This window comes from Polyodon spathula, chromosome 2 (assembly GCF_017654505.1).
Source record: "Polyodon spathula isolate WHYD16114869_AA chromosome 2, ASM1765450v1, whole genome shotgun sequence".
NCBI lineage: Eukaryota > Metazoa > Chordata > Actinopteri > Acipenseriformes > Polyodontidae > Polyodon > Polyodon spathula.
In genome coordinates, this window is record NC_054535.1 from 88815459 (window position 1) to 88841805 (window position 26347).

General features: G+C 38.0%; 2 protein-coding genes across 12 annotated transcripts in view; one reads left to right on the forward strand and one right to left on the reverse strand.

Moving 5' to 3' along the window:
* LOC121303167 (tight junction protein ZO-2-like) overlaps positions 1-10698 on the forward strand; it is a 48612-nt gene extending 37914 nt beyond the window's left edge. For all 9 annotated transcript variants that reach the window (XM_041233711.1, XM_041233720.1, XM_041233702.1 and 6 more), the window contains 11 exons: positions 2421-2640; positions 3107-3291; positions 3586-3681; positions 3772-3851; positions 4176-4386; positions 4742-4842; positions 5338-5559; positions 8215-8325; positions 8703-9026; positions 9492-9577; positions 9943-10698. In XM_041233711.1, the coding sequence (XP_041089645.1) occupies positions 2421-2640; positions 3107-3291; positions 3586-3681; positions 3772-3851; positions 4176-4386; positions 4742-4842; positions 5338-5559; positions 8215-8325; positions 8703-9026; positions 9492-9577; positions 9943-10108 (1802 nt within the window). In that variant the 3' untranslated portion in view covers positions 10109-10698. The remainder of the gene's footprint in view (positions 1-2420; positions 2641-3106; positions 3292-3585; positions 3682-3771; positions 3852-4175; positions 4387-4741; positions 4843-5337; positions 5560-8214; positions 8326-8702; positions 9027-9491; positions 9578-9942) is intronic.
* A 6333-nt stretch (positions 10699-17031) lies between these two features.
* The window catches only part of LOC121303207 (endoplasmic reticulum metallopeptidase 1-like), a 29807-nt gene continuing 20491 nt past the window's right edge, over positions 17032-26347 (reverse strand). The window contains exons 10-15 of one of the 3 annotated variants that reach the window (XM_041233765.1): positions 23271-23461; positions 22445-22597; positions 21373-21575; positions 20906-21021; positions 20276-20439; positions 17032-19142 (exon numbers count right to left, since the gene is read on the reverse strand). In XM_041233765.1, the coding sequence (XP_041089699.1) occupies positions 18975-19142; positions 20276-20439; positions 20906-21021; positions 21373-21575; positions 22445-22597; positions 23271-23461 (995 nt within the window). In that variant the 3' untranslated portion in view covers positions 17032-18974. Of the gene's footprint in view, positions 19143-20275; positions 20440-20905; positions 21022-21293; positions 21576-22444; positions 22598-23270; positions 23462-26347 lie in introns of those variants that run through there. The other 2 variants (XM_041233774.1, XR_005947760.1) reach the window with 2 other exon arrangements.

Below are 26347 nucleotides of genomic sequence, written 5' to 3' on the forward strand. Positions count from 1 at the left end.
CACATATAAGAATCATTTCAGGGCAAACTGACTACATGTAATACGGTACTTGATCAAGTCAAATCAACCACAGTTGTTTTTATTTTTCTTGCACTGCGGTGGCGAAATAACCACTAAGTTATTTAAAACTAGATAGGAACTGGATGACATGTGGGGCCTGTTGTCAGTATCTTCCCTTTGTAAAAACTTGTGAAAAGTAATCATTTAACATATTTGCTATTTTTTTTTCTTCCTCTACGATTTTGCCATTTGTATCTCTTAAACATTTAATGTCCTCTTTGAATGTTCGCTTACTGTTGCAATATTGGAAAAACATTTTTGAATTGTTTTTAGCTCCCTTAGCAATGTCTATTTCTATTTCTCTCTTGGCCTTTCTAACGTCCTTTTTGACTTGCATTTGCAGTTCTGTGTCCTCTTTCTGCATACTTTCTTTTTGGTACTTTTTTAATGCTCTGTAAAGTGCCTTTTTTTCGCTGAATATTTTTTTTAAGTTGATCTATTAAAAACACATTTTGGCACTTTAGTTTTACATTTACATTTGTCTACTTTAGGGATATAATTGATTTGCGCCTCTAGTACTACATTTTTAAAAAAACAGCCATCCTCTTTCTGTGGATGTTTTCTCTATTTTACTCAAATCTACTTCTGTTAGTTTCTGTTTCATGCCTTCATAGTTTGCTTTTGTAAAATTGTAAGCCTTAGCTTTAGTCTTTATTTTTGGGGTTTTAAAAAACACTTAAAATTAGACCATGTTGTGGTCTGAGTTTGCCTGTGTTTCTCTGACCTCTGTTTTAGTTAGTCTATCTTCGTTATTTGAAAAGACCTAAATCAAGGCATGCATCCCCTCTAGTGGGTGCCTTCACAAAATTGTGTTAGGAAGCAGTCATTTGTGATTTCCACCATTTCAATTTCATCCTTCACGCTACCCACCAGGGGTTTCCCATTTTAGTTGGGGGAAGTTGAAATCCCCCATTTAAAATGGCTTCTCCTTTGCTGCACGCATTTCTAAAGTCTAACAATTATAACAGATTATTGTGCTCACCGTCTGAATCTGGCGGTATATAGCATGCTCCTATTATTATGCTTTTTGAATTTTTGTCTGTTATTCTGACCCTTATTGATTCGGTTTTATTTTCTTTGTCAAGGTTTAACACCTGGGCTTCAAGACTATTTCTTATGTATAGCGCTACCCTTCCTCCTCTTCTGTCCTGCCTGTCTTTTCCATACAGTGTATACCCACAAATATTATAACAAACAAAATAAACCTAGCTGTCAGTTGGAGCACTAAGTAAACAATACAGTACTTCGTGTGGAACAAACACTAGAACTCTTATTCACTTTTTGGTTTCTATCTTTTTTCTCTATACCCCCATCGCAAAGCTGTCAGCTAAGCCCCTTTTATCGAGGTGCCATTAACGTTAACAAGCAGACAGTTAATCAGTTGACCAATATCCTTAATTTGTGAAGGAAAGGCAGCAGTGGATTTTTCGTGGCCGTGCATACACGCAGGAACTCATGACATCTAGTGGTCAACCCATTACACTGCAGGGAACAAGCTCTTATCATTCTCATACTAACATACTGATTCTGCACCCCAGTAATCATATCGGTCCGCTTTAAGAATCAACCACTTATAAGAATCAAATCACCCAGGACGGAGGCGACGAAAGTAAACCAGACTGATTTGTTGTGGTTATGAAGGGGGGGGGGGTTACTAGCAGATTTTGAAAGATGTCATCTGTCTTGAGATGCATGTCCCTGTAAAGACTGCATTGACTCGTGTTTTTTGTTGTTGTTTAGAAATTTCCATTGCTCTCCAGTAAAAAAACAAAACAAAACACAGCATATTGTAGCTGACGGGTGTAACAACTTTACATCAGCATCCCATAATAAAGGGCACAAATTAATTGGATTCAGTAGTTCAGAGCTTCTCACTACTAGTATTTGTTTCGCCAGTTGAAGAAACTGATCAAAAGAATTGCATGCTAGATTTTAAAACACATTTTTAACGTGTTCCCTTGATTTTTTTTAATTATTTTTTTTTTTTCAAGGGTCACAAGAGACACGGAGTTCAACGAATGCAGAAACGCATCAAATTGAAAGCAAGCACCTGAATGCAAAACATTGTTGCAATCTGGCGTAGGTATTATGAACTTGGTGATTTGTTCAATAACCAGAACGTATCATATCTAGGAGACCTAAACTGATCAAAAAAGATGCCCACAGAGGATAAGGGACCGGCTCACACGAGATAAGAATCAAATCACCCAGGACGGAGGCGACGAAAGTAAACCAGACTGATTTGTTGTGGTTATGAAGGGGGGGGGGGTTACTAGCAGATCCGCTTGAAAGATGTCAATTGTAAATACTGATACTTGACTCACAGCCTGGGCATTAGTTTGTATTTTTTTTTTTTTCAGTTTACAAGGACATAGTTGCCTCTGGCCGGGGTGATTCGTTCTTTATTAGGACCCACTTTGAGTTTGAAAAGGAGTCCACACAGAGCCTGTCGTTCACACGAGGAGAGATCTTTAAAGTCCTTGACTCCCTATATGATGGAAAATTGGGAAACTGGCTGGCAGTGAGAACTGGACATGACAATAAACTGCTGGACAAAGGCATTATTCCAAACAAAAGCAGGTAGCTTAACATTTGTGAAGGTGCTGGAGCAGTGGTTATCACAAACTGTGTAGTTTGTAGTATGGTGCATTGAATCAATAGGAGATCATGGCTACAGGGAGGATCATAAGCAGTCGCTTTTAAGGAAGCCTGTGATGTATTACAGAGTTATTGGATTTACATTGAGCTGCATCTCTAGCGCTCCCCATCGGCAAGTGGTTTCTCTGCTGAAATGAATATCATATCCATTCAAAAAAAGCAACAGTTTGCGTCGCGATTAGTTTAGGGGAGCAAAAAATCACTACACTTACCAAAGAAAAGGGTTAAGTCAAGCTTACATTTATGTAGAGTTTTCAAATTATTATTTATCCCTGTGACCTACCTTTTATAGGCTTTTGTCATGCAAGCACCTAGTACCAAATAATAAGGGGACAAGCAAATGATAGAATGCTACAACATTCAGACAATGATTTGTCATTTGTTACAGAGCTGATCAGATGGCCAGTGTTCAGAATGCCCAGAAAGGTGCTGGTAATGGCAGAGGGGACTTCTGGAGATCACGTGGACAGAGGGCAGGCATGAAGAAGAACTTGAAGAAGAGCCGTGATGATCTTACAGCCATTCCCGTCACCACCAGGTTCCCGGCTTATGAGAGAGTTGTGTTAAGAGAAGGTACTTTAGGCCCTGGAGCTCCAGAACAGTATCCATTGTATATGGAAAACAACATAGGGGTATATAATTCAATATGTTATCGTAAAGTTATTCAGCAGGTTTCATTTGACGTTATGAAGCAAAATCACTTTATCAGGGGATGCGAAACTTTTCCCATAGCTGTAGATTTTTTAATAACAATAAGTGGATCGTTTTTATAAACAGAGAGCTAACACAAATGTAGTTGTGTGTACGTTGCTTTCCTTGTCTTGTACATACCCTCTAAGATTAATTGTCTCGTCTTTCTTTTTGTAGCTGGTTTTAGAAGACCCGTAGTTTTGTTTGGTCCAGTTGCAGATGCAGCAACAGAGAAGCTGGGTGAAGACTTGCCAGATGAGTTTGTAGTTGCTAGTAAGTATTCAATTCAGAGATATTGATTTGAATGAAATGGTATTTTGTGTATTGCTTCATATTGGTGATGTTGACTGTTTTTCCTTGCAGAAACTGAACCAAAGGATGCAGGTTCTGAGAAATCCTCAGGAGTGGTCCGTCTAAACACTATCAGACAGATTATTGAACAGGTGAACTGAAGTTTTTGCAACTTCTGAGAGCATACAGCTTGTAGTGTGTGGCCAGCATGCAATAAGGTTGCTCCTGTATATAAAAAAAAAAAAGTATTTCAGCATCTCAAAAATTAACACACAATATATTTTGCATGTTATTTATTTTGACCAGATATATATTGTTTGTGTTCAAAAAACATATTTTGAGATTTTGTAATTTTTGTTTTGTGTATAAAAATCTATTCAGAGAAACACTGTATTGTACAGGTTTTATTTTTCTTTGAAAGCTAAAAAATATAATTTTAAACTTCCTCTAACTACTATACCTCATTGAATTCCCAGGAAAAGCACGCTTTGCTGGACGTGACTCCCAAGGCTGTAGATTTGCTCAACTACACACAGTGGTATCCGATTGTGATTTTTTTCAACCCCGACAGCAAGCAGGGAGTAAAAACCCTGAGACAGAGAGTGTGTCCAGCCTCTTCCAAGAGCTCTCGCAAGCTTTATGAGCAAGCTGTGAAACTGAAGAAAACCTGCTCTCACCTTTTCACAGGTAAAATATGCATGGTACTGTATATATGTTTTTTTTTTTTTTTTTTTTTCCAAAATGCTTTATTTTTTTTTTTTTTTTTTTAAATATAAAAACTCTTGAACATAAAAGTTACAAATGCACACTCAGTTCTTAATACTGTAGCTAATTGTTTCCTGGAGTGCTGTCAGACAGCTTCTGTAAGGCCTCCACTGAGTGTGCTGCAGCCCACATTCTTGAGGATCTTATAATCTAGGTCGTGGTGACCTACTTATGCAAGAGATGACTGGTGCTTGGGCATTTGTTACATTATAAATGCTGCTGTGTTGGTACTGACATTTTATTTATTTTCTTGACAAAACTTTTTTTATTTTTACAGCAACTATTGATTTAAATTCGGCTAATGATGGCTGGTATGGCAGTGTAAAGGATACAGTAAGAGAACAGCAGGCTCAAGCAGTCTGGGTATCTGAAGGAAAGGTAGTTTATGTTTTAAATACGCCCTTCTAACTTACTGTACCCAAAGGGGGTTCTGTAAAATGCTGTATTTTACCACCGTTTTGTTCCAGAGTAAATACATTATTATTCTGAATCGTTGATTGTTGGCTAGTAGCAAGCAAATACGTCAGTTGCAGTCCTTATAAACAAACGATCCACTACTCTGTGCTGCAAGACCTGAATGTTATTTATAAAGGAATGTCAAAATGAACAAATACTGGCAATTCTGTTGTGCAATTTGATGTCAACAGTATATGTAGTATATATATTTTCTTGCAATAATATACAGATTCTCCAATATTTTTTAAAAATATATAAATTCAGCTTAACTAGGTTGAAAGAAATCTGGAGGAAAACTGATGCGCAAATGTTTGGGACAGAAATTGTTAGCACATACTATTAGTTTTAGAGATTGGTTATGTTTTATTATTATTTTATTTTATTTTTTTCTAAAGCTCCATAATGTGTCTCTTGCAGCTTGACGGGATAGAGGAAAATCTGGACCTTCACGACGAACACATGTCCTACCTGTCTGCCATGGGTGCCGATTACCTGAGCTGTGACAGCCGCCTGACCAGCGACTATGAGGACACCGCTGATGAGGGAGGGGCCTACACTGACAATGAGATGGACGAGCTGCAAGATGAGCCTCCGGTTTCAGCCATCGGCCGATCATCAGAGCCTGTAGTTACAGAGGAGGTGAGGGTCATGCCCTGTCAACAGAACACGATTCTAGCCTGTAATTGGGTCTAGCAGTGTGTCTCAAGAGTTACTGTCGGATCATTTGAAAAGTAAATAGTGTTGTGGCTCTGCTTGAAATATATATTTTTTAATTTATTTTACTTTATTCGTGAGATCTCTTTCTTCTCCTTTTTAGGTTATATTGCTTCATATTATAAAATAGCTTGAAACTTCTCTTGTGCTCCTGCTGTCTCGTTGTGATACTGTGTCATTCCACAGTTTATAAAGATGAGTATTCTATATTTTACAGTAAATGGGAAACTAAAAGGGGTCCTGGTTATGATTATACATCAATAGTTTAAATTCAGTAATGTCAAATAAACAAGTCCTCTTCACAAGTGCAGCCCATCCTTCTATTATTTATGTGCAAGTCTGTAAGGCCTTGTACACAAACACTGCGGTTAGCGCGACAACTGTATTAACAGACTGCACTCGCTGTGTTGTTTGTACACACACACACACACACACACACACACACACACACACGCCTTTCATTACTGAAGTGAGCAGACTCCCTGTTTAAAGTAACAACTGAACTCAGGCCACTATTACACGACATTCACTATGTTTGTGTGGCGGCAGCATGGAGGCTATGTTTTTGAATATTCTATAGAATATCATACAGCTGTACTTTGATTAAATACAAAAAGTATATTATATGTAAGCACTGTTTTACTGTTATGAATTTACTATTCACCAATATTACCAAATTAACTTGGCTCATCAGACACCCACACACACGCGCACATATAGGCAAAGCTGACTAATTCTAGGTCCTAAAAACTAAGCTGTGAACAAAAAGCTGTCTGATATATTGTCTTTTTATTCATTAAAATGTAGTCACTGGTTTTATTAAATCAAAGAATGAGGGAATTATAGACTTATTGGTCCATGGCTAAAATTAATATTCTTAAACTCCTACATGGATACTTAAGATGATGATTAAAAAAGATAAGCAAAAAAAAAACAAACACCCTTCCCTATAGAACTATTGTTAGTTAGGTTGCCTTACCAAGTATCAAGTACAATATATATATAGCCATGTTTTTCACACGGAAATGTCTGATAAACTATGACATCATTATATGCGCAGAAATCCACGAGCACCAACTGCAGTTGTTTTAGTGCAGTTTTAATACACACACACACACACACTCGGTTAGTGTGCATTAAGTAACCAAACTGAATTAATAACAGAACTCGCTTGTTCTGAACAGGATTAACTGGTGTGGTTGTCGCTGCCTTTTGCAACTGAACTGTGTGTGTACTTAAACCATATGAAGAGCAAAAGGTGAGCTCGCAACCGCATTTAAGCTGTGGGTGTACGAGGCCTAAGAGTTTTCTTTTTAATCCAAAAGTTGCAGCCACAGCTTGTTTCGGTTTTAGTGCAGTCAGTTCAAGTACCATAAAAAAATAAATACAAACAGGCTGCCTTTTTATACTTGCTTTCCAAATGGATTCACGCATTTGTTCAAAATAGAGAAATAAATAGATTACTTGATCATTTGTGTAATTCGAGAGACACTCCTTATCACTATTTGCCAAGTCATCATTTGAAAGGAAACATTTTAGATGCAAACTTCCGTTTTGCAGGTCGAAATTGAAGCGTTTCTGCTTAGTCAGTCGGCTGCTCTTTTTGGTATTTCATTCCTCATTTCGTCTGTGGTTGTAAGAATGCATTAAGCTGCAGCCTGTTCTCTCCTTTGAGGCTCTTAGTCAGGTTTGTAAAAACTTGGCCAAATTGAGAAAGATCACTCGGCTTCAACTGAATGTGGCGGAATGGATAAATATCTTATTGCAAGTTTGGGTAAAGCTGTCCATCTTTCTGTAGAAACCAGTACGTTGCAGCATCTACATCATGATTTGCTTCCGCACCAGCCGAGCTGTAACTCAGAAATGTGTGATATTCCTCTTCACTGAAGCAAAGTATTGTTGCTGCAAGACATTCTTCATAAAATTTGAGTGAGACCACTCCGAGAAAAGCGTGGTCTGCATCTTCCAATTGCAGTAACCTGATTAGGCTCATAGTATCCTTTCAATTTGTGTGCAGTATCAAAACACACAAGACTCTGTGCTTGGCTGTGGAGGATGAGGTGGCACGCTAATCCCATGCTAGCAACAGAGAATGTGAGGATGGCATTTCCATTCCTGTTTCAGTTCTCCATTTTTTTCTTTCTTTCTTTTTTATACTAGATATCTTTTGGAACACATTTACAAAATCCATAAGTTACTGCAGTCATTAAAAGTTGTAGCAACTATAAGAAGTTGTGTGTGTGTGTGTGTGTTAAAACTTGCGGTTCCCACAACAAAATAGCTGTGCATGATTTTTACAGCTTTGTGTGTATATGGATGTGGATGTATTTTTCTAATTGTAAGTAATATGGAAACAGCAGCATATAATATGCAATATATGGTGAATGGGGAAATACAAAAAAAAAAAAAAAAAAAACATGACCAGCAGAATATTATCTCCTCTTGATCTTCCCCAAGATGAACATCATGAATCTCATAAATTGAGAAAAACAGAAAATAATTTGGTAAACGTACAAGATGTTTAAAAATATGGAAACTTGTCTCATGCACTCCTAATAGACAGCTCTACTTTCCTTTTAGAACTTGAAGAGGCAGAGTCCAGAGCCCAGATCTAACATGAGAAGAGCAGCCAGCAGGGAAATGCTGAGAGAACCCAGCCCCCCTCCGTCGTTCAGACCAGAACCACCAAAGGTAAGTAAACACTGCTGAAAACAATTCCACAGACTGCATATGGCATTGGGGTCATGGACTTTCTCAAGGGAATTTCAGAGTTGTAAATTAGTTTGTGCTAAATAATGTTCTTGGTGTGTTGCAAATGTACAGCTTGGGTTTATTCAGTGTAAGCATCCAAACTGCTATGGATAATGGAATAAATAAAACTACAATTGTTAGGTGTGCCATTGAATAGGGCTAAAATTTTGAATTTGCAAATAAACATTTCATGAGTAAAAATGAATGGCATGTAATTGGACAAAAAGCACAAGCTTTTCCATGACCACATAGTCCCTTCATGAGGTACTTTCAACCCAGAATTAATATTTACAGTGTTACTGTATTTCCTTATTCAGGCAAAAGTCAGAGAAGACGTGCCCAGGCAGCAGTATGATTCTCACTCCAGCAGCCAGAGCCCTGCCAGCAGTGAACACCCCAGAAGCCAGGAGACTCAAGGAGGGAAGACCCAGCCTCCGCCTGTTGCACTAAAACCTTCCTTCACAAGAGCTGCCAAACCACCCCCTCCGAGCAGCCAGCCTCCAGAAGAGGATGTTCCAGAGGACAGTGCCCATGATCCAGCAGTGAAGTCTGTTCTGGGAAAGGTGAAAGCCTTTGAGAAAATGGACCATAAAGCCAGGGCACAAAGGATCCAGGAACTGCAGGAAGCTCAGAATGCAAGGGTCAGTGAACTGTTCATTAGCTGCATGTTTCACTGCAGTAAGACTAAGAATAAACTGAGTGAAAATGCCAGATTCAATTAAACATCTGTAAAAGTTAACTGAGAAAAAAGGGTATTTTTATGTATTTCTCTGCTGAAAATGTGCTCTTTTTGTTGGACAAATCCTTATTAATTAAACAGTAGCATATATGCTGATCAGTGTTTTGGTGTGTGAGCTTTGCATTCATTCACTTATACCTGAAATCAGTATTGTTATATGTTAAAGGACAGTTTAATTAGTTTGAAACACAGGAGGTTAAGTTTTTTGTTGAATGCTGAAATTCCTTGCATTCCATGTCTCATGGAGAGAGACCTTTATTCATTGTGTAATAAAGGCAGGTTAGAACTACCTGCATGTTACTTTTGCATGTAGTCTAATTCTTACTAATGTTAATATGGAAATGTCATTTATGTCTTTATTTTATAGCTTGAAATAGCCCAGAAGCATCCTGACATCTACGCTGTCCCGATCAAATTGCAAAATCCAGAGCAGAATCGACCACAGCCAGTAGGGTAAGAGTCGGTTTTTATCAAATTGTGAAAAACTTGGTCAGGGAATTTTAAGCTCATCTGAATCTTGGGATGGAAGATGTTTTAATGTCTGTATGCAATACCTGCATGTTCTCTTGCAGAATATATCTGGAGTCCAATTGTGATAAACTGTGCGGCATCTCACATTCATTTAAAAGGCAATCAGTTCAAACCTAATAGGGCAATCTCTTCCCCATTATCAAAGTGAAGTAGTCACCATTTTAAATAAGAAAAAAAACATATTTTTATGCACATATATTTACAGATACTCAGTCAATTTAGGAGGGTCACTAACACTTTGACAGCGCTTTGCCAATTAACAAATGTAACAAATAAATGTCTTTCAGTTCCAGCTCCAGGCCAGAGCCTCAGAAACCTGCTAAGCCCCATGCTGCTGATGGAACATACTACCACAGTGATGAGGAGGAAGAAGAGTACCGCAGACAGCTGGCAAACCAGGCGAAGCAAGGCTATTATGTAAATCCACAAAAATATAGGGATACTGAGCTGTAGAAGGACTATCCCAGTCTAACTCCAGAAAGTGCACATGGACACCATTCCAAAGATACTTCCTGCACAAAAATAGACTCTGAGGCCTCTTGCGTTTAAATAATATCTTTGGCTGTTGCTTCAAAGAAGTTAAATTATCTGTCCAAGTGGATGGGGTCTTAATCAGGAATCACTTGCTGTTATTTTGTTTTTATCTATGCAAATATTATATGACTTGATTACTTTTTTAAATTAATGTTATATGACTTGATTTACTTTTTCCTGTTTAATTATAAACTGACTAAACTATTCCTCTGGTCTAGAATTTTGTTTAAGTGCCTTTTTCTTTCTGGACAAACAGCATTATGTGCACACTGGAGAATAAAAGTAAAGTCCATATATTAACAAAGTACGTTGAATTGTAGAAATTTCTAAAAGATCACATGTATGTTGTTTAACTGGTTGTGTCCTTGGTTGATCAATGTATTTTTATAGCACCTGAATGATTTACATTTGCTTGATTCTGTAACCTTATTTACTCTCACAAGTCTGTATAGAAGTGCTTCATAGTAATTCCGGGAGTTTTTTGTATAATACATCCTGTTTAAAACTAAGACTAAAATGTTTTCACTACTTTGTGTGACACTTAAAAAAAAAAAAATGAATAAAAAAAAAAACAAACGTGATGCTATAGATATATATATATATATAATATATATATATATATATATATATATATATATATATATATATATATATATATATATATTATATATTCCCTCAGTGTTGACCAGTTCAGTCTTGTCTGCTGCAGTTACGTGTTCCCGTGGATGAGGCACAAAGTACAGGTAGGGTATAACAATTTGGAAAAATCTGTCAAGGCAGAAGAAAAAAAAACACACAATTGTGGTAAGGACACTTCTTCTGTTTATGCTCCCTTACAGCAGAAATGACTCATTTGATTTTAATACAGTTTATTAAACACACATAGGAACAGTGGGAACACCTTCATTTAGTAGTTGCTTGCTCATCTTGGCACAGCAGAATCCTGTCTCCCAAGTACTTCTGGAGTGTTTGCCAAATATCTCTTTATTTTAACTTCCAAATGATGAATGAGATATTCACAGCAAAGGTTATCACAACCACAGTATGCAATCCCAGAAGCGCATGCCCCTTGACCTGGATATTTTATATAAGCTGTCCCTATGGAAAAAGCGGAGGGAGGGAGGGAGGGAGGGGTTGACTGTTGCTTGACTTGTTTCCAAGTAACCATGAAGTGCAGTCAGCTTGGGATTTTATTTTTTATTTATTTATTTATTTTTTGTGACATTATTTTGTGTATATTTTGTATACACCGGTTTTTAAACTTACTGTATTGTTGTCTTGAGAATGCTACAAATAGTGAATAGGTTACTATGGTAATGTGTTGCTTGCATTTCCCTCCAATGAGACCGAAAACAGCCAGTGCAGATGCTGAGTTTACTCACAGTTTCTTCAGGCTGCTTCAACCTCTCTGTGAAAGGGGTGTGTGTGTGTGTGTCTACCCAGAGAGGCTGGAACCTCTATCTCACAGTCGCCTTATCAGTCAGTGCAATTGAAAGGACTTCAGTGTTTTTATGTTGCCTTCTAAACAGCACCCTTTTACAATCTCATACCGGATCATTTCATGATAGACCTTTTTATAGGAACTATGTATCAGTTCCCTAAATTACTAGTCAGGATTTTGTTCTATGGTAATATTGTAAATAGCAGAATTAGCTTTATTGGTAGTAGGAAGCGTGTTCTTTTATTGTTTCAAAATTGCAAAAAGTAAAATGGTTCTGAGAAGGACCTTTCCCTCCAATACATACTTCAGACACGTTAAAATGGAGTTCAGAATGACACAATTGATTTTTCTCAATGCAGGAGCATAACTGTGTGTGTGTGTGTGCAACCAACATAAGCTGATGATAAACTAGTGTATGTAAGATTTAGGCAAGTCATTTTGATGGTAATTTAGGCATGGTTTCTGAGTAATGGTTAAGGTATGTATGTTTATCATTGGAGGCTACGTTTGTTAACATTAGATCTGAAAGTTAAATGACAGGATTATAAAACAGTGATGAGTTGTTGTCCTCATTTTTTTCACAGCCACACGAATAATACTGGTCAATGTGTATTAAAAAATGAATTGGCTCTACTGCAGCGCACAAATGCCACAGTAACATTAATTTACTTTTAATAGGACATTCCCCCCTCCGAGAACTGCCTAAAACACGTGTTTCATTGGGCATAGTACCTCAAAAAGCCTGAAGCGGGGCATTACATAAATGCTGTCGCTTATGGTATTCAACTGTTTAACATGGATTACATATGGATTATTATTATCAAGAGCAGAGTGATGTAATTTAAGATCCAGGGGGCAAGGCACACTTTAAACAAAAGAACATTTCTATCAATAGAATTCTACAGAATTAGAGGGTAGTTAGGGTTAGAAAAGCAAACCATCTGCATTTTGTTAACTTGGCTGGGTGAAGGGCTTGAAAAATATTGCCACATAAAGCTGACAACTATTGGTTAACTGCTACAATATAACATATGCTAGAATGACTACACAATAGAGAATCTCGTATAAGGCTGAATGAATACAGACATGACAGAAACTATCAGTAGTATATGATATTTACCTTGTTTCACTTAATATAAAAAACAACAGGTTAGGGTTAGGGAAAGCAACTACAAACTTGGTTTTAAACAATTTAATCAGAAAAAAAGTCCTAGATTGTACAGAATTATAATTGTTAAATAAAAAATAAAATGTACAAATGAAGTTTTAAACTAACAGAATAAAGACATGTTGAGGAATAGTTTATTATATTTCATTTGATTGAAATTAGAATCATGAAAAAAAATGTAAAACTATACATAACTGAATTTAAATAAGGCATATGAAGCTGAGCCAATCTCATGATTGCCTAACCCCTGGAGCACCACATTGCTTATGTAATAATCACATGGTGATGAGAGCTACAAGATTGGATTGTAAAAGATTATATGTATTCTTGAAATCTTCACATTTGTGAATCTGGGAAAAATGTTGCACTTATTTCAAAGAACCCAGCTTTAAAATAAGACCTGTGTTTGAACTGATTCTGGTTTTTTTTTTTGGGGGGGGGGGGGTTGGGGGGGGAGGGGTTTGCAGTAACTGCTGATAATGCTTTTTAAGGAAATTGTTTCATCTGTTGCATGTTGTAGTGAAACACAGACACCAGAGCTGTTCATTACCTCGGATTGTTCTACTGTCACTAATGTGTGTTGTGTCTGAGGGACGCTATTAACACAGCTGTCAACCGTTTGTTTTTCTTGCTGCCTAGGCTGTGCATTATTGTGTTGTACCAACTAAAGAAAATACGTTATTCCTGATGGATTTCAACTTATTTGTACTGGTTTTCAAACCAACCCATGATGTTTTCAATGGATGATTCTAAAGCTGCTTCCGATCAGTTACAATTGTTTTCCACAGCAGCATCTCCGAGTGGCCGTGTGTGAATCATCCTGGGAATCCTAACATAAGGTGTCGTTCCATGGTTCAGTTTTCCTGAAACCTTTCCTCTAATACACCTTGGCACTTGCTTTTGTAACTCACTGGGGTGTCCTTTAATGTGTATAGTGGTGCACCTATATACATACATGCTTTAATTCTATGTACAAAATACAGTTGTCTATGGGCTAATGTTAATGAAAGCTGCTGAATAATGTTATGTTATCATATTAAATTACATATCACATTGTAGTTTTCCATTTTCTTATAGCTTCTGGTAGACTTTTGCAATATCGTTTTGTAGGTTCTTTGATTACATGATAAATTAAAATATCTAAATTATGTTCATATAGTTAAAAAAAAAAAAAAAAAAAAAAAAAAAAAATAGTCTCAATCCTAAAATTCTAAGTGATGCAAAACATTTGGCCATAGTTGGTTAACTAAGTTTGAGCTTTTTTTTTGGCGATACCTATTAAAAGGTTTAGCAATATGGAAAACACTGTTCTCCAGATGAACTTCCTGAAAATAAAAGAAGTTCCTGTTCGTGTCAGAAATATTGAATTTGGCTTTTTAATTAAACCACGTAAAATGTCTGAATGCAAGGGTGATCTATAAATTAATTGAAATTAGGCATAATGTATCAATATTGAGTCCAAGGGTTACAGAAACAACAACAGAATAAACAGATTTGTCAGGGAATACAAGCTGTCACATGCAAGGCAGACCTCTGGGTTGCAATGTGTCTTTCCAGGTATTTCTATTACAAGATTCCAAGTTGTCAACAAAGAGTATTTCAAGCATTGTAGTTGAAGGGAAAGTTATTCAGTTTTAGTTTGACCTTTTTGGCATTCCTTGTGGCTCTGGTGGCCTACATAAAGGACAGGCTCTTGCCATCTCAGAACATTGAAACAGTAGTGCAGTAATATTAAAGACACTTCACTTCTCAGATATTTCTGTCAATATCAATCAATAAAATTATTTTTATATAGCTCCTTTCATGGCAAAGCCACCTCAAAGTGCTTCACAATCAAAACCGAAAAAAGTGAACTAAAATACAAAAATGTAAAATGTGTTCGCACTCCAAAGGGTTGAGATACCAAATAGGCCTTTAGCCATGACTTACACTTTGCCAGGTAATCAGCATTTCTGATGATCCCCAGTGAAGCATTCCAGAGAGCTGGAGCATGGTGGGAAAAACTACTCATAAAAGTGCCTACTCTTGCCATATATTAAGGGAGATGGTGCCAACCAAAGCTTGTGTTGAAATAATGCAAAAACTATATACAAATTATGTAATTCTTACAATGATATGAAATTAAACAAGACAGGTAATAACACAAAATGAATAACCTTTTTTTCCATCTTTTTACAAAACTGTAATTTTATTTCAACAGCCATTTTCACAGGGTTTTTTTTTCAGTAACCAAAATGATTTACTCTAAGAGTGCAAGTCAGAATTGAGGACTTTTCCTGATGTATAAATAAAAAGCGTTGGAGATGAAATGTTGCCTTTTGTGTGTGTGTAAATATATATAGACAGACACACACACACACACAGTGAAACAGACTAGCTTTGGCATGCATAAGCAATCCAAATTTAGAGCAACCCTGCAGTTATTCACTCCACTTCAGACCAGGTAGACTTTATCCATCTACTTTTTTTTTTTTTTTTTTTTTTTTTTTTTAATTGATACCCACTGGACAGTATTTTGCTAAATGGTAGAGCCCCAGAGTGGACAGAAGGTGTTGAGCAAAGTGACTGGCTGGTTGATGTACTGACAGCGCCAACACAGGTAGGAATAGGAAAAGGTTCATTCTGCCAACACATAACAGGCAAAGGAGGGGGCAAAGGGTTCTGCATAGCAGTGGAGGCACAACACCACTGGGGAACAGTGCAGTGGCTATGAGCCTGATTTTGCACCTCCCCTGTCATGCAAGTTTACATTGGGCCACAATTGGTATCATGTTTACACCATCTCCAGTCTTTAAGGAAAAAGCCATATAACAATGTAAAGAGTGAAACAGAAAAGTGACAACCTCTGTAGTCAGGAAATGTGCTACTTTATCCACTTTACATAATGATTATCTGCTTCTTTAATAATTCTGCATTTACTTTTATGGTTAATCTCTCCACCGCAAACCAAAACAATTTTATATAGTAGAGAACTCTCTGTTGTCTAGAGCAGGGTTTCCCAATCCTGATCCTGGTGACCCCCTGTGTCTGCTGGTTTTTATTCCAACTGAGTTCTCAATTACTTAAACCCTTAACTGAACTGATAATTTGCTTAATTAGACCTTTTTACTCGTTTTCAGCTCTTAAACAGTTGCAGATTTCAAGTTAACTATAACATTTTATAAGTAACTTGAACTCTGCAACTGTTAAAGAGCTGAAAACAATTAAAAAAGGTACAATTAAGCATATTATCATTTTAATTAAGGGTCTAGTTAAGTAACTGAGAGTATCTATTTTAATCTTCAATGTATCTGGAACATGAAGGCACGTTGTGATAGATTCACTAAGCATTTTCGCCCTTCGTGAATAAGGGTGAATAAGGGGGGAATGATGTTACAAAACTAGCAAGAAATATCTAAGGTGGTGCTTGGTGGAGAAGCATGTTTTGAATCTCACAAATTAAAACTAGCTCTAACGCAGCTGGAATTAGTGCACACCCCCACAATAGATGTTAATAGGGAAATTAATGACACATGAAGTCTGAATATTCCCACAATATCAACCAAATGTTTGAGGTACTTTTTTTGTTGCCTGAGACACACCATGAGCCAGATTGCACCAGGGATGAAGAAACATTTGGGCCAATGGTTCAATCCAGAGACGCTTGGATGGAAGCGCCCGTAACAAGCTGTTTCCGGGGCATTGATATGCGCATTGTGTACTTTTGTCTGTCTCCCAAGTCAACCCTGCTTTACCAAAAGCAGTGTGAAATCGGGTTCTGACCCGGGTATGTTCCAACTCGGGTACAGCATGCCAGTGTGAAAAGGGCTCCATATAACCCTAATCAGATCATTCAGGTCCACAGGAGCTGTCGTTTTGATCACTCAATTCAGTCACCATGTTAAACAGGTAAACATTCATGCTACCTATACTGATCTCTTCTTATAGAATTTATGTCAACAATCACCAAGTTTTCAAAAAGTGTTGGTTAGAAACCATGTAAAAAAAAGCTAGTATTGGCTAGTTGATAACTATTGAACATTCTTTTCCACCTTTTTAGTACATTAAACTTATAATTTTATGTTTAGTCTAACCTGTCAGTCTCTCTCTCTATCTCTCCCATTTGGCTGGTACAAATGCTGTTCCCAGGCTCTCTGAACTGGACCACAAGGAAGCTGTTAAGAGTATGTATGTATGTATATATGTAAAATATATATGTGTGTGTGTGTGTGTGTGTGTGTGTGTGGTATTGTACGGCTTGTCTTGTTTAATCATCATCTTAAGTATCCATGTAGGAGTTTAAGAATATTCATTTTAGCCATGGAACAATAAGTCTATAACTCCCTCATTCTTTTATGTAATAAAATCACAGTGACTATATTTAAATGAATAAAAACACATTAAAAATCAGACAGCTTTTTGTTCACAGCTTGGTTTTTAGCACTTACAAATTAGACAGCTTTGCCTCTCTTACTACTCAAATAGAGTCTATGTGGGTTCACTCATTCCCTGAATGCAAACGCTGGAAAAAAACGAATGCGATATGCATTTTAAAGCTTATCTGTTATCACCAGCAATGGCATTAAATATATGGTAGTGTACACACAAGAACTAGTTGGACTAAAAACTGATTTAAAATATTAAACTTATTTGTGGGCAGTAATCCATTTTCTATAGATACAGAAACAGCTCTCTAACCACATCCTAACAGGCTATATTTGGTTTTAGAGCACAAACAATAGCACATCATAATTCCCCAAATTCCTCCCAGCCAAAATATCGGCAATATATCTAATTATTTTAAGCGTTGGGGGTCAAAATAATAAAAATATATCTAGACTTGCTCCCGTCTTTTGTGGTTTTTCACAAGAACCAGAAGCTGACTATGGGGGGAAACTCACAAAGCCATACTCCACAGTGTTATTTGTGCAGCTTTTTTTAAACGAGAAAACCACCCATAAAAGTTATAAAACTTGACAAAAACAACCAAAACACGTAATCCATGGAGTCAGAGGTATTCTTCAATTTGTTTTTTCTAACCAACAGTGTTTCTCTTGGTGCTAATGGCATTTTGCAGTAAAGTGTTTTGTGAATTTGCTCCATACAGTTTGGCAGCTAAGATGTATTAACCTTGCACTATATGCAAACATTTTGCACTGAAGAAATCTTAACACCAGGCCTGTATGTGAAACAGGAACTGTTTTCTGGCTCAAGTCTCCAATAGACATACTGAAAGGTTTTCCAGATGTTCAACATGTCAAAAAGTCAGTATGATTAGGTTGCTCTCTGACAATAAAAACTTGTTTTATTAGTTATATGTAATTTTGTCCCAGTTCAATAGCATAACACAACCCTCCCAAAACAGGAACCATTACCTAACTTTTACAAATTTATAAAATAAAAAAATAAAAGCATTTCTCTTTTTTCAAAAGAAGAATAGACTTTTAGAGACGTTTCCATGGCCACGTGTGCAAATTAATACGATGGTAGAGTCCCCTGAACTACACTTCTCAAAGACACAAACAAAACAGTTTTTATAAAACTCTTAAATGGTGACTGAGCAAAAAATTATGGCTTTTACTTGTTTCAATCTTGTAAAATATATAAGCCCTGGAAAAATGCTGTACTTTGTCTGGTATGAACACAACCTATCTAAGCTAACAGCATTTAGTGCTTTGAAAAGTTTATGTATGGAAAGCTCTAGCGACTGAAGTCCTTTTTTATCCGCAGGTATGATACCGTCTATGTGCCTCATAATAGTAAAGGCTCTATGCTCATTAAACAGCCTCCCTGCAGCTGCCAGCAACTCAATCAGTTTACTGTATGCAGCGTCTTCATCTGGAACTGGATTGAGACTGCCAGATCTCATTACATGTAGTCTCCCAAAAAGGGCTGATTTTGCAATTTGATATCATAGCAGCTGTCAAAAGGCAACAATGGCATCACATTCATTTCTAATCCACTGAACCACTAGTTAGAGAACATGCTCTAAAAGCAAAATCAAGGTGGGGGACAGAGAGAAAAAAATCCTAACACTAACCCATAACTGTTTTAGTACAACATTTACAGTCTTTAGTAAATAGCTAACTATATTTGGGGGTTAATGAAATAAAAACTAAATAATCAAACTGTGGAATTGTTGCATTTCACATTCAAGCTTCAGCAGTCTGTCTGAGTCGGTAGGTGTGGTGTTGACCCTAGTATTGGTAGAGGTTGTAAGTGCTGACCCAGTGGGAAGGAAAGGACCAGTCAGGAAACCTGTGGAGTAGCTCCATCAGCGGAGGAGTCTCCTGATCCTCCCCAAAGAAGTAGTGAGACGCAATGCCAACAGAGATCATCTCCTCCCTTGAGTTGGACTTAGGGGCCTGGAACATAGAAAACACAGCACTTTACTGATGTGTTGGGGCCATACTCTTGAAACGTTCTTAAGAAATCTTCAAATCCAACATTTTCCTTAAGTTTGTACTGCTGTACACTACCATTATTCTTAATTTTGTTCTTAACTCTTTTTGTAAGACAAGGGAAAAAAAGAATACTTTGTAGAATGAAAATTTTTCATAAAACTATTCTTATATTTAAGACAGCAAAGTCCTTGCTTTAAATGAATAACCCTTATCAGATGTAGCAGACACACATTTAATAGTTAAAATAACTATTTGCGTTAACTGAAAAGATGATAAAGGGTTCGGCAAAAATGTAATCCTTGATATATTATGTTTAGTGGGCTGAACCTCACAGGACTGATTCATTTGTTATGCAAGCTGGTGTAAAGCTGCATCCACATCGGACGCAAGCGTATCATTTAGAAGTCACCGCAGTCAAGTGGGAGTATCCACACCAGCAGCGAGCGACAAGAGTGATGTCGCTTTGAGAAAATTTTGCGTCGCTAAAATAGAACCGGTTTCTATTTTTTAAACTGACCAATCAGAAGCAAGGTTAACACCCTTGAAACACACCTCAAAACAAGTTCTTAATTTTCTGTGGTACCAGTAGTCGTGGCTTGCAGGTTGACACAACTTGAACATGTGACCTAATTTTAAGCTATGGCTTTTGTCTACTACACAAAAACGAAAGCAGGTACAAGTTCCTTCCTTATGGAAAATTACATGGATCATGTTTGTCACAGGCTAGTGTGTTTCCACACGGAGGTAATATAGCTTACACAACGCTTCATTGGGCATGCGCCGGTACGTTTCAGAGCACATGTGAGGGTACATGTGGAAGTCATGTTTTTTGCCTCAGAAGATGTGCTCGAGAACAGTGATTTTGGACATAGTGTGGCATTATGCAGATTTTTGGGCGCAAATGGATTATTATACAATGACCAAATACATTCGGAACAGCAAGGTGGGATAGTTTATGTTTTATCTTTCAAGTAATGCTGATGTACCCTTTAACCATAACAACTGGTGATGTTAAAACAAATTAACATGACAACAACAACCAACATCCTTTATAACACTTACAAGGAACATACATATCATCATGTTGTACTCACCTGTACTTCGAACCAGAAGCGCCAGGCTGGGGCGTCCAGCCCGTGGGAGTAGAAAATGAAATACTCCCCACCAATGTCAAACTGCGGAGTGCCATCACCGAAGGACCAGCTGGTGAGAGCTGCTCCACGGTGGGGCAGAAGATACAGAGACATGTGGCTGGGACCTTAAAGAGGAGACAGTAACACATGTACTATCCATAAATAAAGAAGCAAGGCAGGAGAAAGCAAGCCATTCCAGATTAAAAGATGTGTTGAGCAATATAGCTGTGCTCCAAAATGATGAGAGCCAAGCACTATATGCCCAATACCCAAGGTAATGGGAACCATGGCCATCCTTATGCGTCTCTTTATTTTCTATGTTTCTGATATAGGAAACAGATACGCTTGCCCACATTTTGGATTTATGTTCCACAAGAACTGACCCAGAATAACTGGCTGGAACTTGAATCATAGATTTTTCAGTTTGATGAAAATGTACTCAAACATGCAAGGGCTAATACAAACATTCAGGAATAAATACTAAGGTAAAGCTGTGAGAAAGTCAAGCAGACAAATACATTCACTGGCAATGATGCTCCATTAGGGGAGCAGTGAGCTAATGAGCTGGAGGGTAATGATTGTCTTTCCTACCTTTAACTTCAAATGATAGCTTGGTGGTCCCCCAGTCTGTTTGTTGCTTTGACAGCAGTGCGAACTCAAAAGGGGTCTTTGGAAACACCTCTGGGGCAGGCAGGTACCAATTCTTCCTGGTGAAGAAGGCACAGACATAAATTAACCCAAATATTTAAACGATTAAGGCAATTCTGTGAAGCTAGCTGTCACTTAGCCTGCACTGTTAACCTACACCTACCTACATTAACTCATGAAGATTAGCATTTAAAAAATCAAGCATGTAAGACTGAAATGTTAAAAAACTAAAAAAATAAAACACTTTATCCAGAGTAATTTATTATCAAAGTGGCACCTGGGACAAGATTTGGAGATTACAGATAGAGATGGATCTTCAAGAAATACTCACATACTGTACACTGTAGAATTAAACTTCAACTTCAACTTCAACTTCAACTTTCCCATAGTATCCCATCTGTATTACTCACTTAACAAGAAACTCAACAGGCAGGAACCAGGGAAAGCCACAGAAGGGAACCTGTTTGTCACATGGGGCTCGAATGGTGTCATTTATTTCTGGGATGTGGGGAGTCACATATTTCATTCCGGTGTAGTCAAACCCATTGATCCAGATCCCAGAGTCCTTCTTGATGACTTCTCCATTGAGGCCATGGAAGGTCCTGGTGGTGTGCTACAACAATATGGTGGCACAGTGACCAATTTGCTTTACAGTACATTGCTGACAGTTACCATTCAATGTATTTTAAGTGGGTTAAAAAGGTAACTAAATGTTACATCTACTCATTTAGCAATGGTTATAAATGGACACTATTAGGTATAACCCATACAATTGTGAACTAGCTTGTTCTTTTGTACATATCTGAAGAGAAGTATGCAGTGGATTCATATGTAACAAGCAAGGGGTCTGATTAGGGCAAGAAAAGTGTAGTCCATATCAATGCATGTTAGTCCAATAGCAATATAGAACCTACAGTACGGTATGTACTCACTTGCATGCTTGTAATGCAGGGACATAGTGAAAAGAAGAAAACACATAGTATTCATAACAGGATAAATTTCCCTTAGAAAAAGACGTTAAACCAAGATCCTGTCTGCAAGGTGTAAAGAATACATGCCTCTTGTTTGAAAAAGAGCAGCAGTGTTATCTGGGTATGACTAAATTCACCCCGAAACCAATACATTTTCAGATCTACACAAGTCAGTTACCTAACACTGTTGCCCAGGTCACCACTGAAAAGGAGAACCTGCAAACACTGATGTATGGTGAACAGGTGCTCTGTGAAATGAGCAAGGCTCTGTTTTTGTCTGCTTTATTTTATTTTGGTGCCAATCCTCATCAGGTGATGGGCAATGGCACGGATTACACTTAGGCAGGGTACATTCAGTTCTGTATCTCAAGCAGAGACTGAAAATAATGCCAAATTATGTAGTGGATTTGAGATACGGACCAATATAAACTTCAGACTAAGTGGAGATCAAACTCACGTGTTACCTAACCCATAACGAATGACCACAGCGTTCTCTTCAAGCTCTTTTCACCTGCAGGAAGATGCGTTTGGGCCGTGGGCTAGCTGAATCACAGCTGTATGGGAAGAACATGCCGGAGGAAACCAGCACTGCCACCACACCAAAAATGGAAGCCAGCACCACCAGTGTCCGCTTCATGCTTTTGGAAAGGTAAATGAAGTGTATCTAAAAATTGTAAAAGGAAATTGATATCAGCATTCTATATTTTATTACGCTACTATGAAAATGTAACCCTTTCACCAAGTGCTCTGTGATTTTTTTCTGTAATAATTATTTTGTCAACTTATTTTTCAGTCAATAGTTATATGGTCGGTTTTACTTTTTCAAATATCTGGAACATGCATAATTTGTTTACAACACTTTGGTATTCCTAGTCCCAATGAGTTCTAGCTGGCATGTAATGTAGAGACATAGGCAGAACACATATTTAAAACGTACAGTAAAACCTTGAATATCGAGCACCTCCATTATTCAATCAGCCCAGTGGAAATGTTCACGTTGTGTGTCCTAACTAAGTTTTCATCACAATTGTAGAAGTGGTTCTGGCCACATTGTACAGTATGTAAAAATGTAAGCTTGCTGCATATATAAGCAGCAAACGAAACAGGCACATCAATAACATCTCTCATGCCTAGAAATATAGAAGCAAGCTTCATCACAATAGGAAAAGCGGTTCTACAAAAGTATCCCTGTTTGGGCAGTGAATTTTAACTTTTCCAAGACTTTCATTTTTTTATACATATAGTGGGCCTAAAACAGGCCTTGCACATCATCTTTTCATGCGAGGTTAGTCAGTTTGAACACAGATCATGTTGGGATTCATTGCAAACATACTTACAAAGTAGGAGGACAGAATTATGCTGCACACTGCAGTAATGGAAGCCAGAACGACATCTGGAGGAATCTCTGTGCCACTGCGCCCCAGAATTGGAGTGAAGATCTCAAACACCACCCACATGAGAAACATGAAGTGTACGTAGGGCAGAGACAGCCCCAGCAGGTACAGAGAGGTGTACTTGACTGTAGCTCCTGTAGGAACAAACATGGACTCTTAACAGAACATCCCTCAATTACACCCTGATCCAACATATTCTGCACAGCACATAAACAAAGTATCGGTCTATTTTAATGATCTAATCACCAGTGAATCTTAATTTCGCGGTCTTAAAATTTGTGATCTTGCTCTATAGAAGACTTTCCAACACATTTTGGTAAAGTGAAAACACTTTGTTTTTCTTGATATTTTATTTCTTACATGTTTAATATCATATTATACGTGCTCAATGTGATTTACTATTGCTTTTCTATTTAAATGGCTATTCCAACAAAAATTGCTTCTGAAACAACAATGCAAGGCTAATTATGGGGAAGCATACCAGTGTTGCACAGGCTTCAGTGCACAGTGCAATACTGATTTATTTCCCCACAATCAATCTTGAGGAGTGGTTTTAGAAGAAATAATACTGGAATAGTCAGAAGATGAGGTATAGACGATATAGGTATATAATCATCTTAGTAAACAACAATAGAAGACCATGCAAGATAATAAACAGGTACAAAATAAACCTAGGAAAAATGTAGACGACAAAAAGTTCATTCATCTGCGTTTCTCCGATCCCAACAAACTTGTTTAACTCAACAGGTGCCCAACAGTCCAGAAATACAGAAGTTTCAGCATTGGAAATACTGTATGGCTGTCTGCAGAATCTACAGGGGGATTACAGAAAGAAAGGCAAGTAAAAATCAGGGGACTGATGCCCAGCTGTCAAGAAGTGCCCAGCAAAAGCACATTAAATAAATATTAAGTAAGAACAAGGTACATTTAGGAAGGATGCTTGGAAAGATTTCATTAAAATAGCATAACTTTGTTTTGATACTCATAGCAGTAAATTGCTGTTGTTAATGATGATATTCATTCCATTCATGTATTTAATGACAAGTTTTTCTTTAGTAATTTAACCATTTAACTGCCAATGCTAAACAATGCGTAATTCTGTGCTGGTCCAAAAGGGTAGCCAAGGCAACAGGGTACTGCTACCACCAAACACTTGTTTTTAAACCATCTATATGGGTATTTCTGCCCACCCAGTTTCATCCCATTTATAAATAAAACATGTCCATCCCTTTAATAAGCTTGTGCCCTAGAGTTTAAAGACGGCCGCGTTCAGATGTACCACTGTTCAGTTCATTAAAACAGACCCTAAAATGCTTCACTAAAATCTTTATGCAATTAAAATAGCATAGTAAAATCAGTATTTCTTTAAGTGCCTGACTACGGGGCAAAGATATATATATACATATACATACATACACACACACACACACACACACACACACAGTACTGTGCAAAAGTTTTAGGCAGGTGTGAAAAAGTGCTGTAAAGTAAGAATGCTTTCAAAAATAGACATGTTAGATTATATTTATTAATTAACAAAATACAAAGTGAGTGAACAGAAGAAAAATCTAAATCAAATCCATATTTGGTGTGACCACCATTTGCCTTCAAAACAGCATCAATTCTTCTAGGTACACTTGCACAAAGTCAGGGATTTTGTAGGCATTTAGTCAGGTGTATGATTAAACAATTATACCAAACAGGTGCTAATGATCATCAATTCAATATGTAGGTTGAAACACAATCATTAACTGAAACAGAAACAGCTGTGTAGGAGGAATAAAACTGGGTGAGTGTAACAAAGTGCCCGCCCCTGTGTATATTATCTGTTATGTGTTGCGTGTGGTGTGTTTAAATGTTGGTGTATAGACATTGGTACACGGGATATAAATGGGTCTGTGTAACACGAGTGTTTAAAAATGTATATGTGTATTTAGGCACGAGGATTGCACAGCACTTCACGTGCAAGTAAAATGTAGTAATATGTGAGCACGGGGAATTGCACTTTATTAATTCACGTGCTGGGATTCAAGTGAATAATTAATTGGTAATTGAATCCCAGCACAATAGTATATATAGATGCACGTTGTCACATACTGGCGGGTGGGTGTTCGGTGAGCGGAGAACGGGATTGGAGACGGAGGAAATAAGTAAAGTAGTAATAATAACAAAGTATCTGCTCGCCGTGTTTGTCAGTGTCTGTCCGTGCACCGTTGTGTTAAGTTTAGTCTGTTTTCGTTTGTCTATTTATTTTGGCGTAGAGTGCCGTGTCCTGTGTTTTTCGTGTTTGTTTAAACCTTTTATTTTGTATTAAACCGGCGCCAACAGGCGTCTTCATCACTTCATTTCATCCGTCCTGTGTTTTGTGCATTTCATTACTTTTCCTGGTTCTGACGCCGCCCACTTCGGCCGTCTCTGTGACACGTGGTGTCCTGCGTGGGATTTAACAGCGCCTCCAAGCGTCAGACCAGGAGAGGTTTTTTGTGTGGGAGAAAAAAAAAAAAAAAAAAAAAAGGGGGCGTCTTTGGATTACAAAAAAAAAAAAAAAAAGAAAGAAATGGGGAGAAGCAGGAAAGAGGATAAAGAGGTGAGGGACAGGGAGGAGGAGTGCCGCCTAAGGGCCAGACATCCCCGGCGATGTAACCAGTCCTTGCCGGGGTGCCTCCTCTGCAACCAGGACCATCTCTTTGCCAATTGTCCCTTCCGCTGCCCCTACCAGGAGGGAGAGGAGGAACTGCCACAGAAGAGGAAGGCAGAGGTCCCAGGCAGAGGTCCCACCGCTGTCTCCTGCAAGCCGCACCACCAGTCCCCTGCAAGAAGAGGAGAGCCGCACCAGTTCCCATTTATCAAGGGGAGACTACACACCGCTCCCACCTCCACCACCAGGAGACTACACGCCGCTCCTACCTCCACGGGCAGGAGCAGAGCAGCAGGAGCTGCCTCTGCCTCCGCCACCTCCACCGGCAGGCGCAGAGCAGCAGGAGCTGCCTCTGCCTCCGCCACCTCCACCGGCAGGCGCA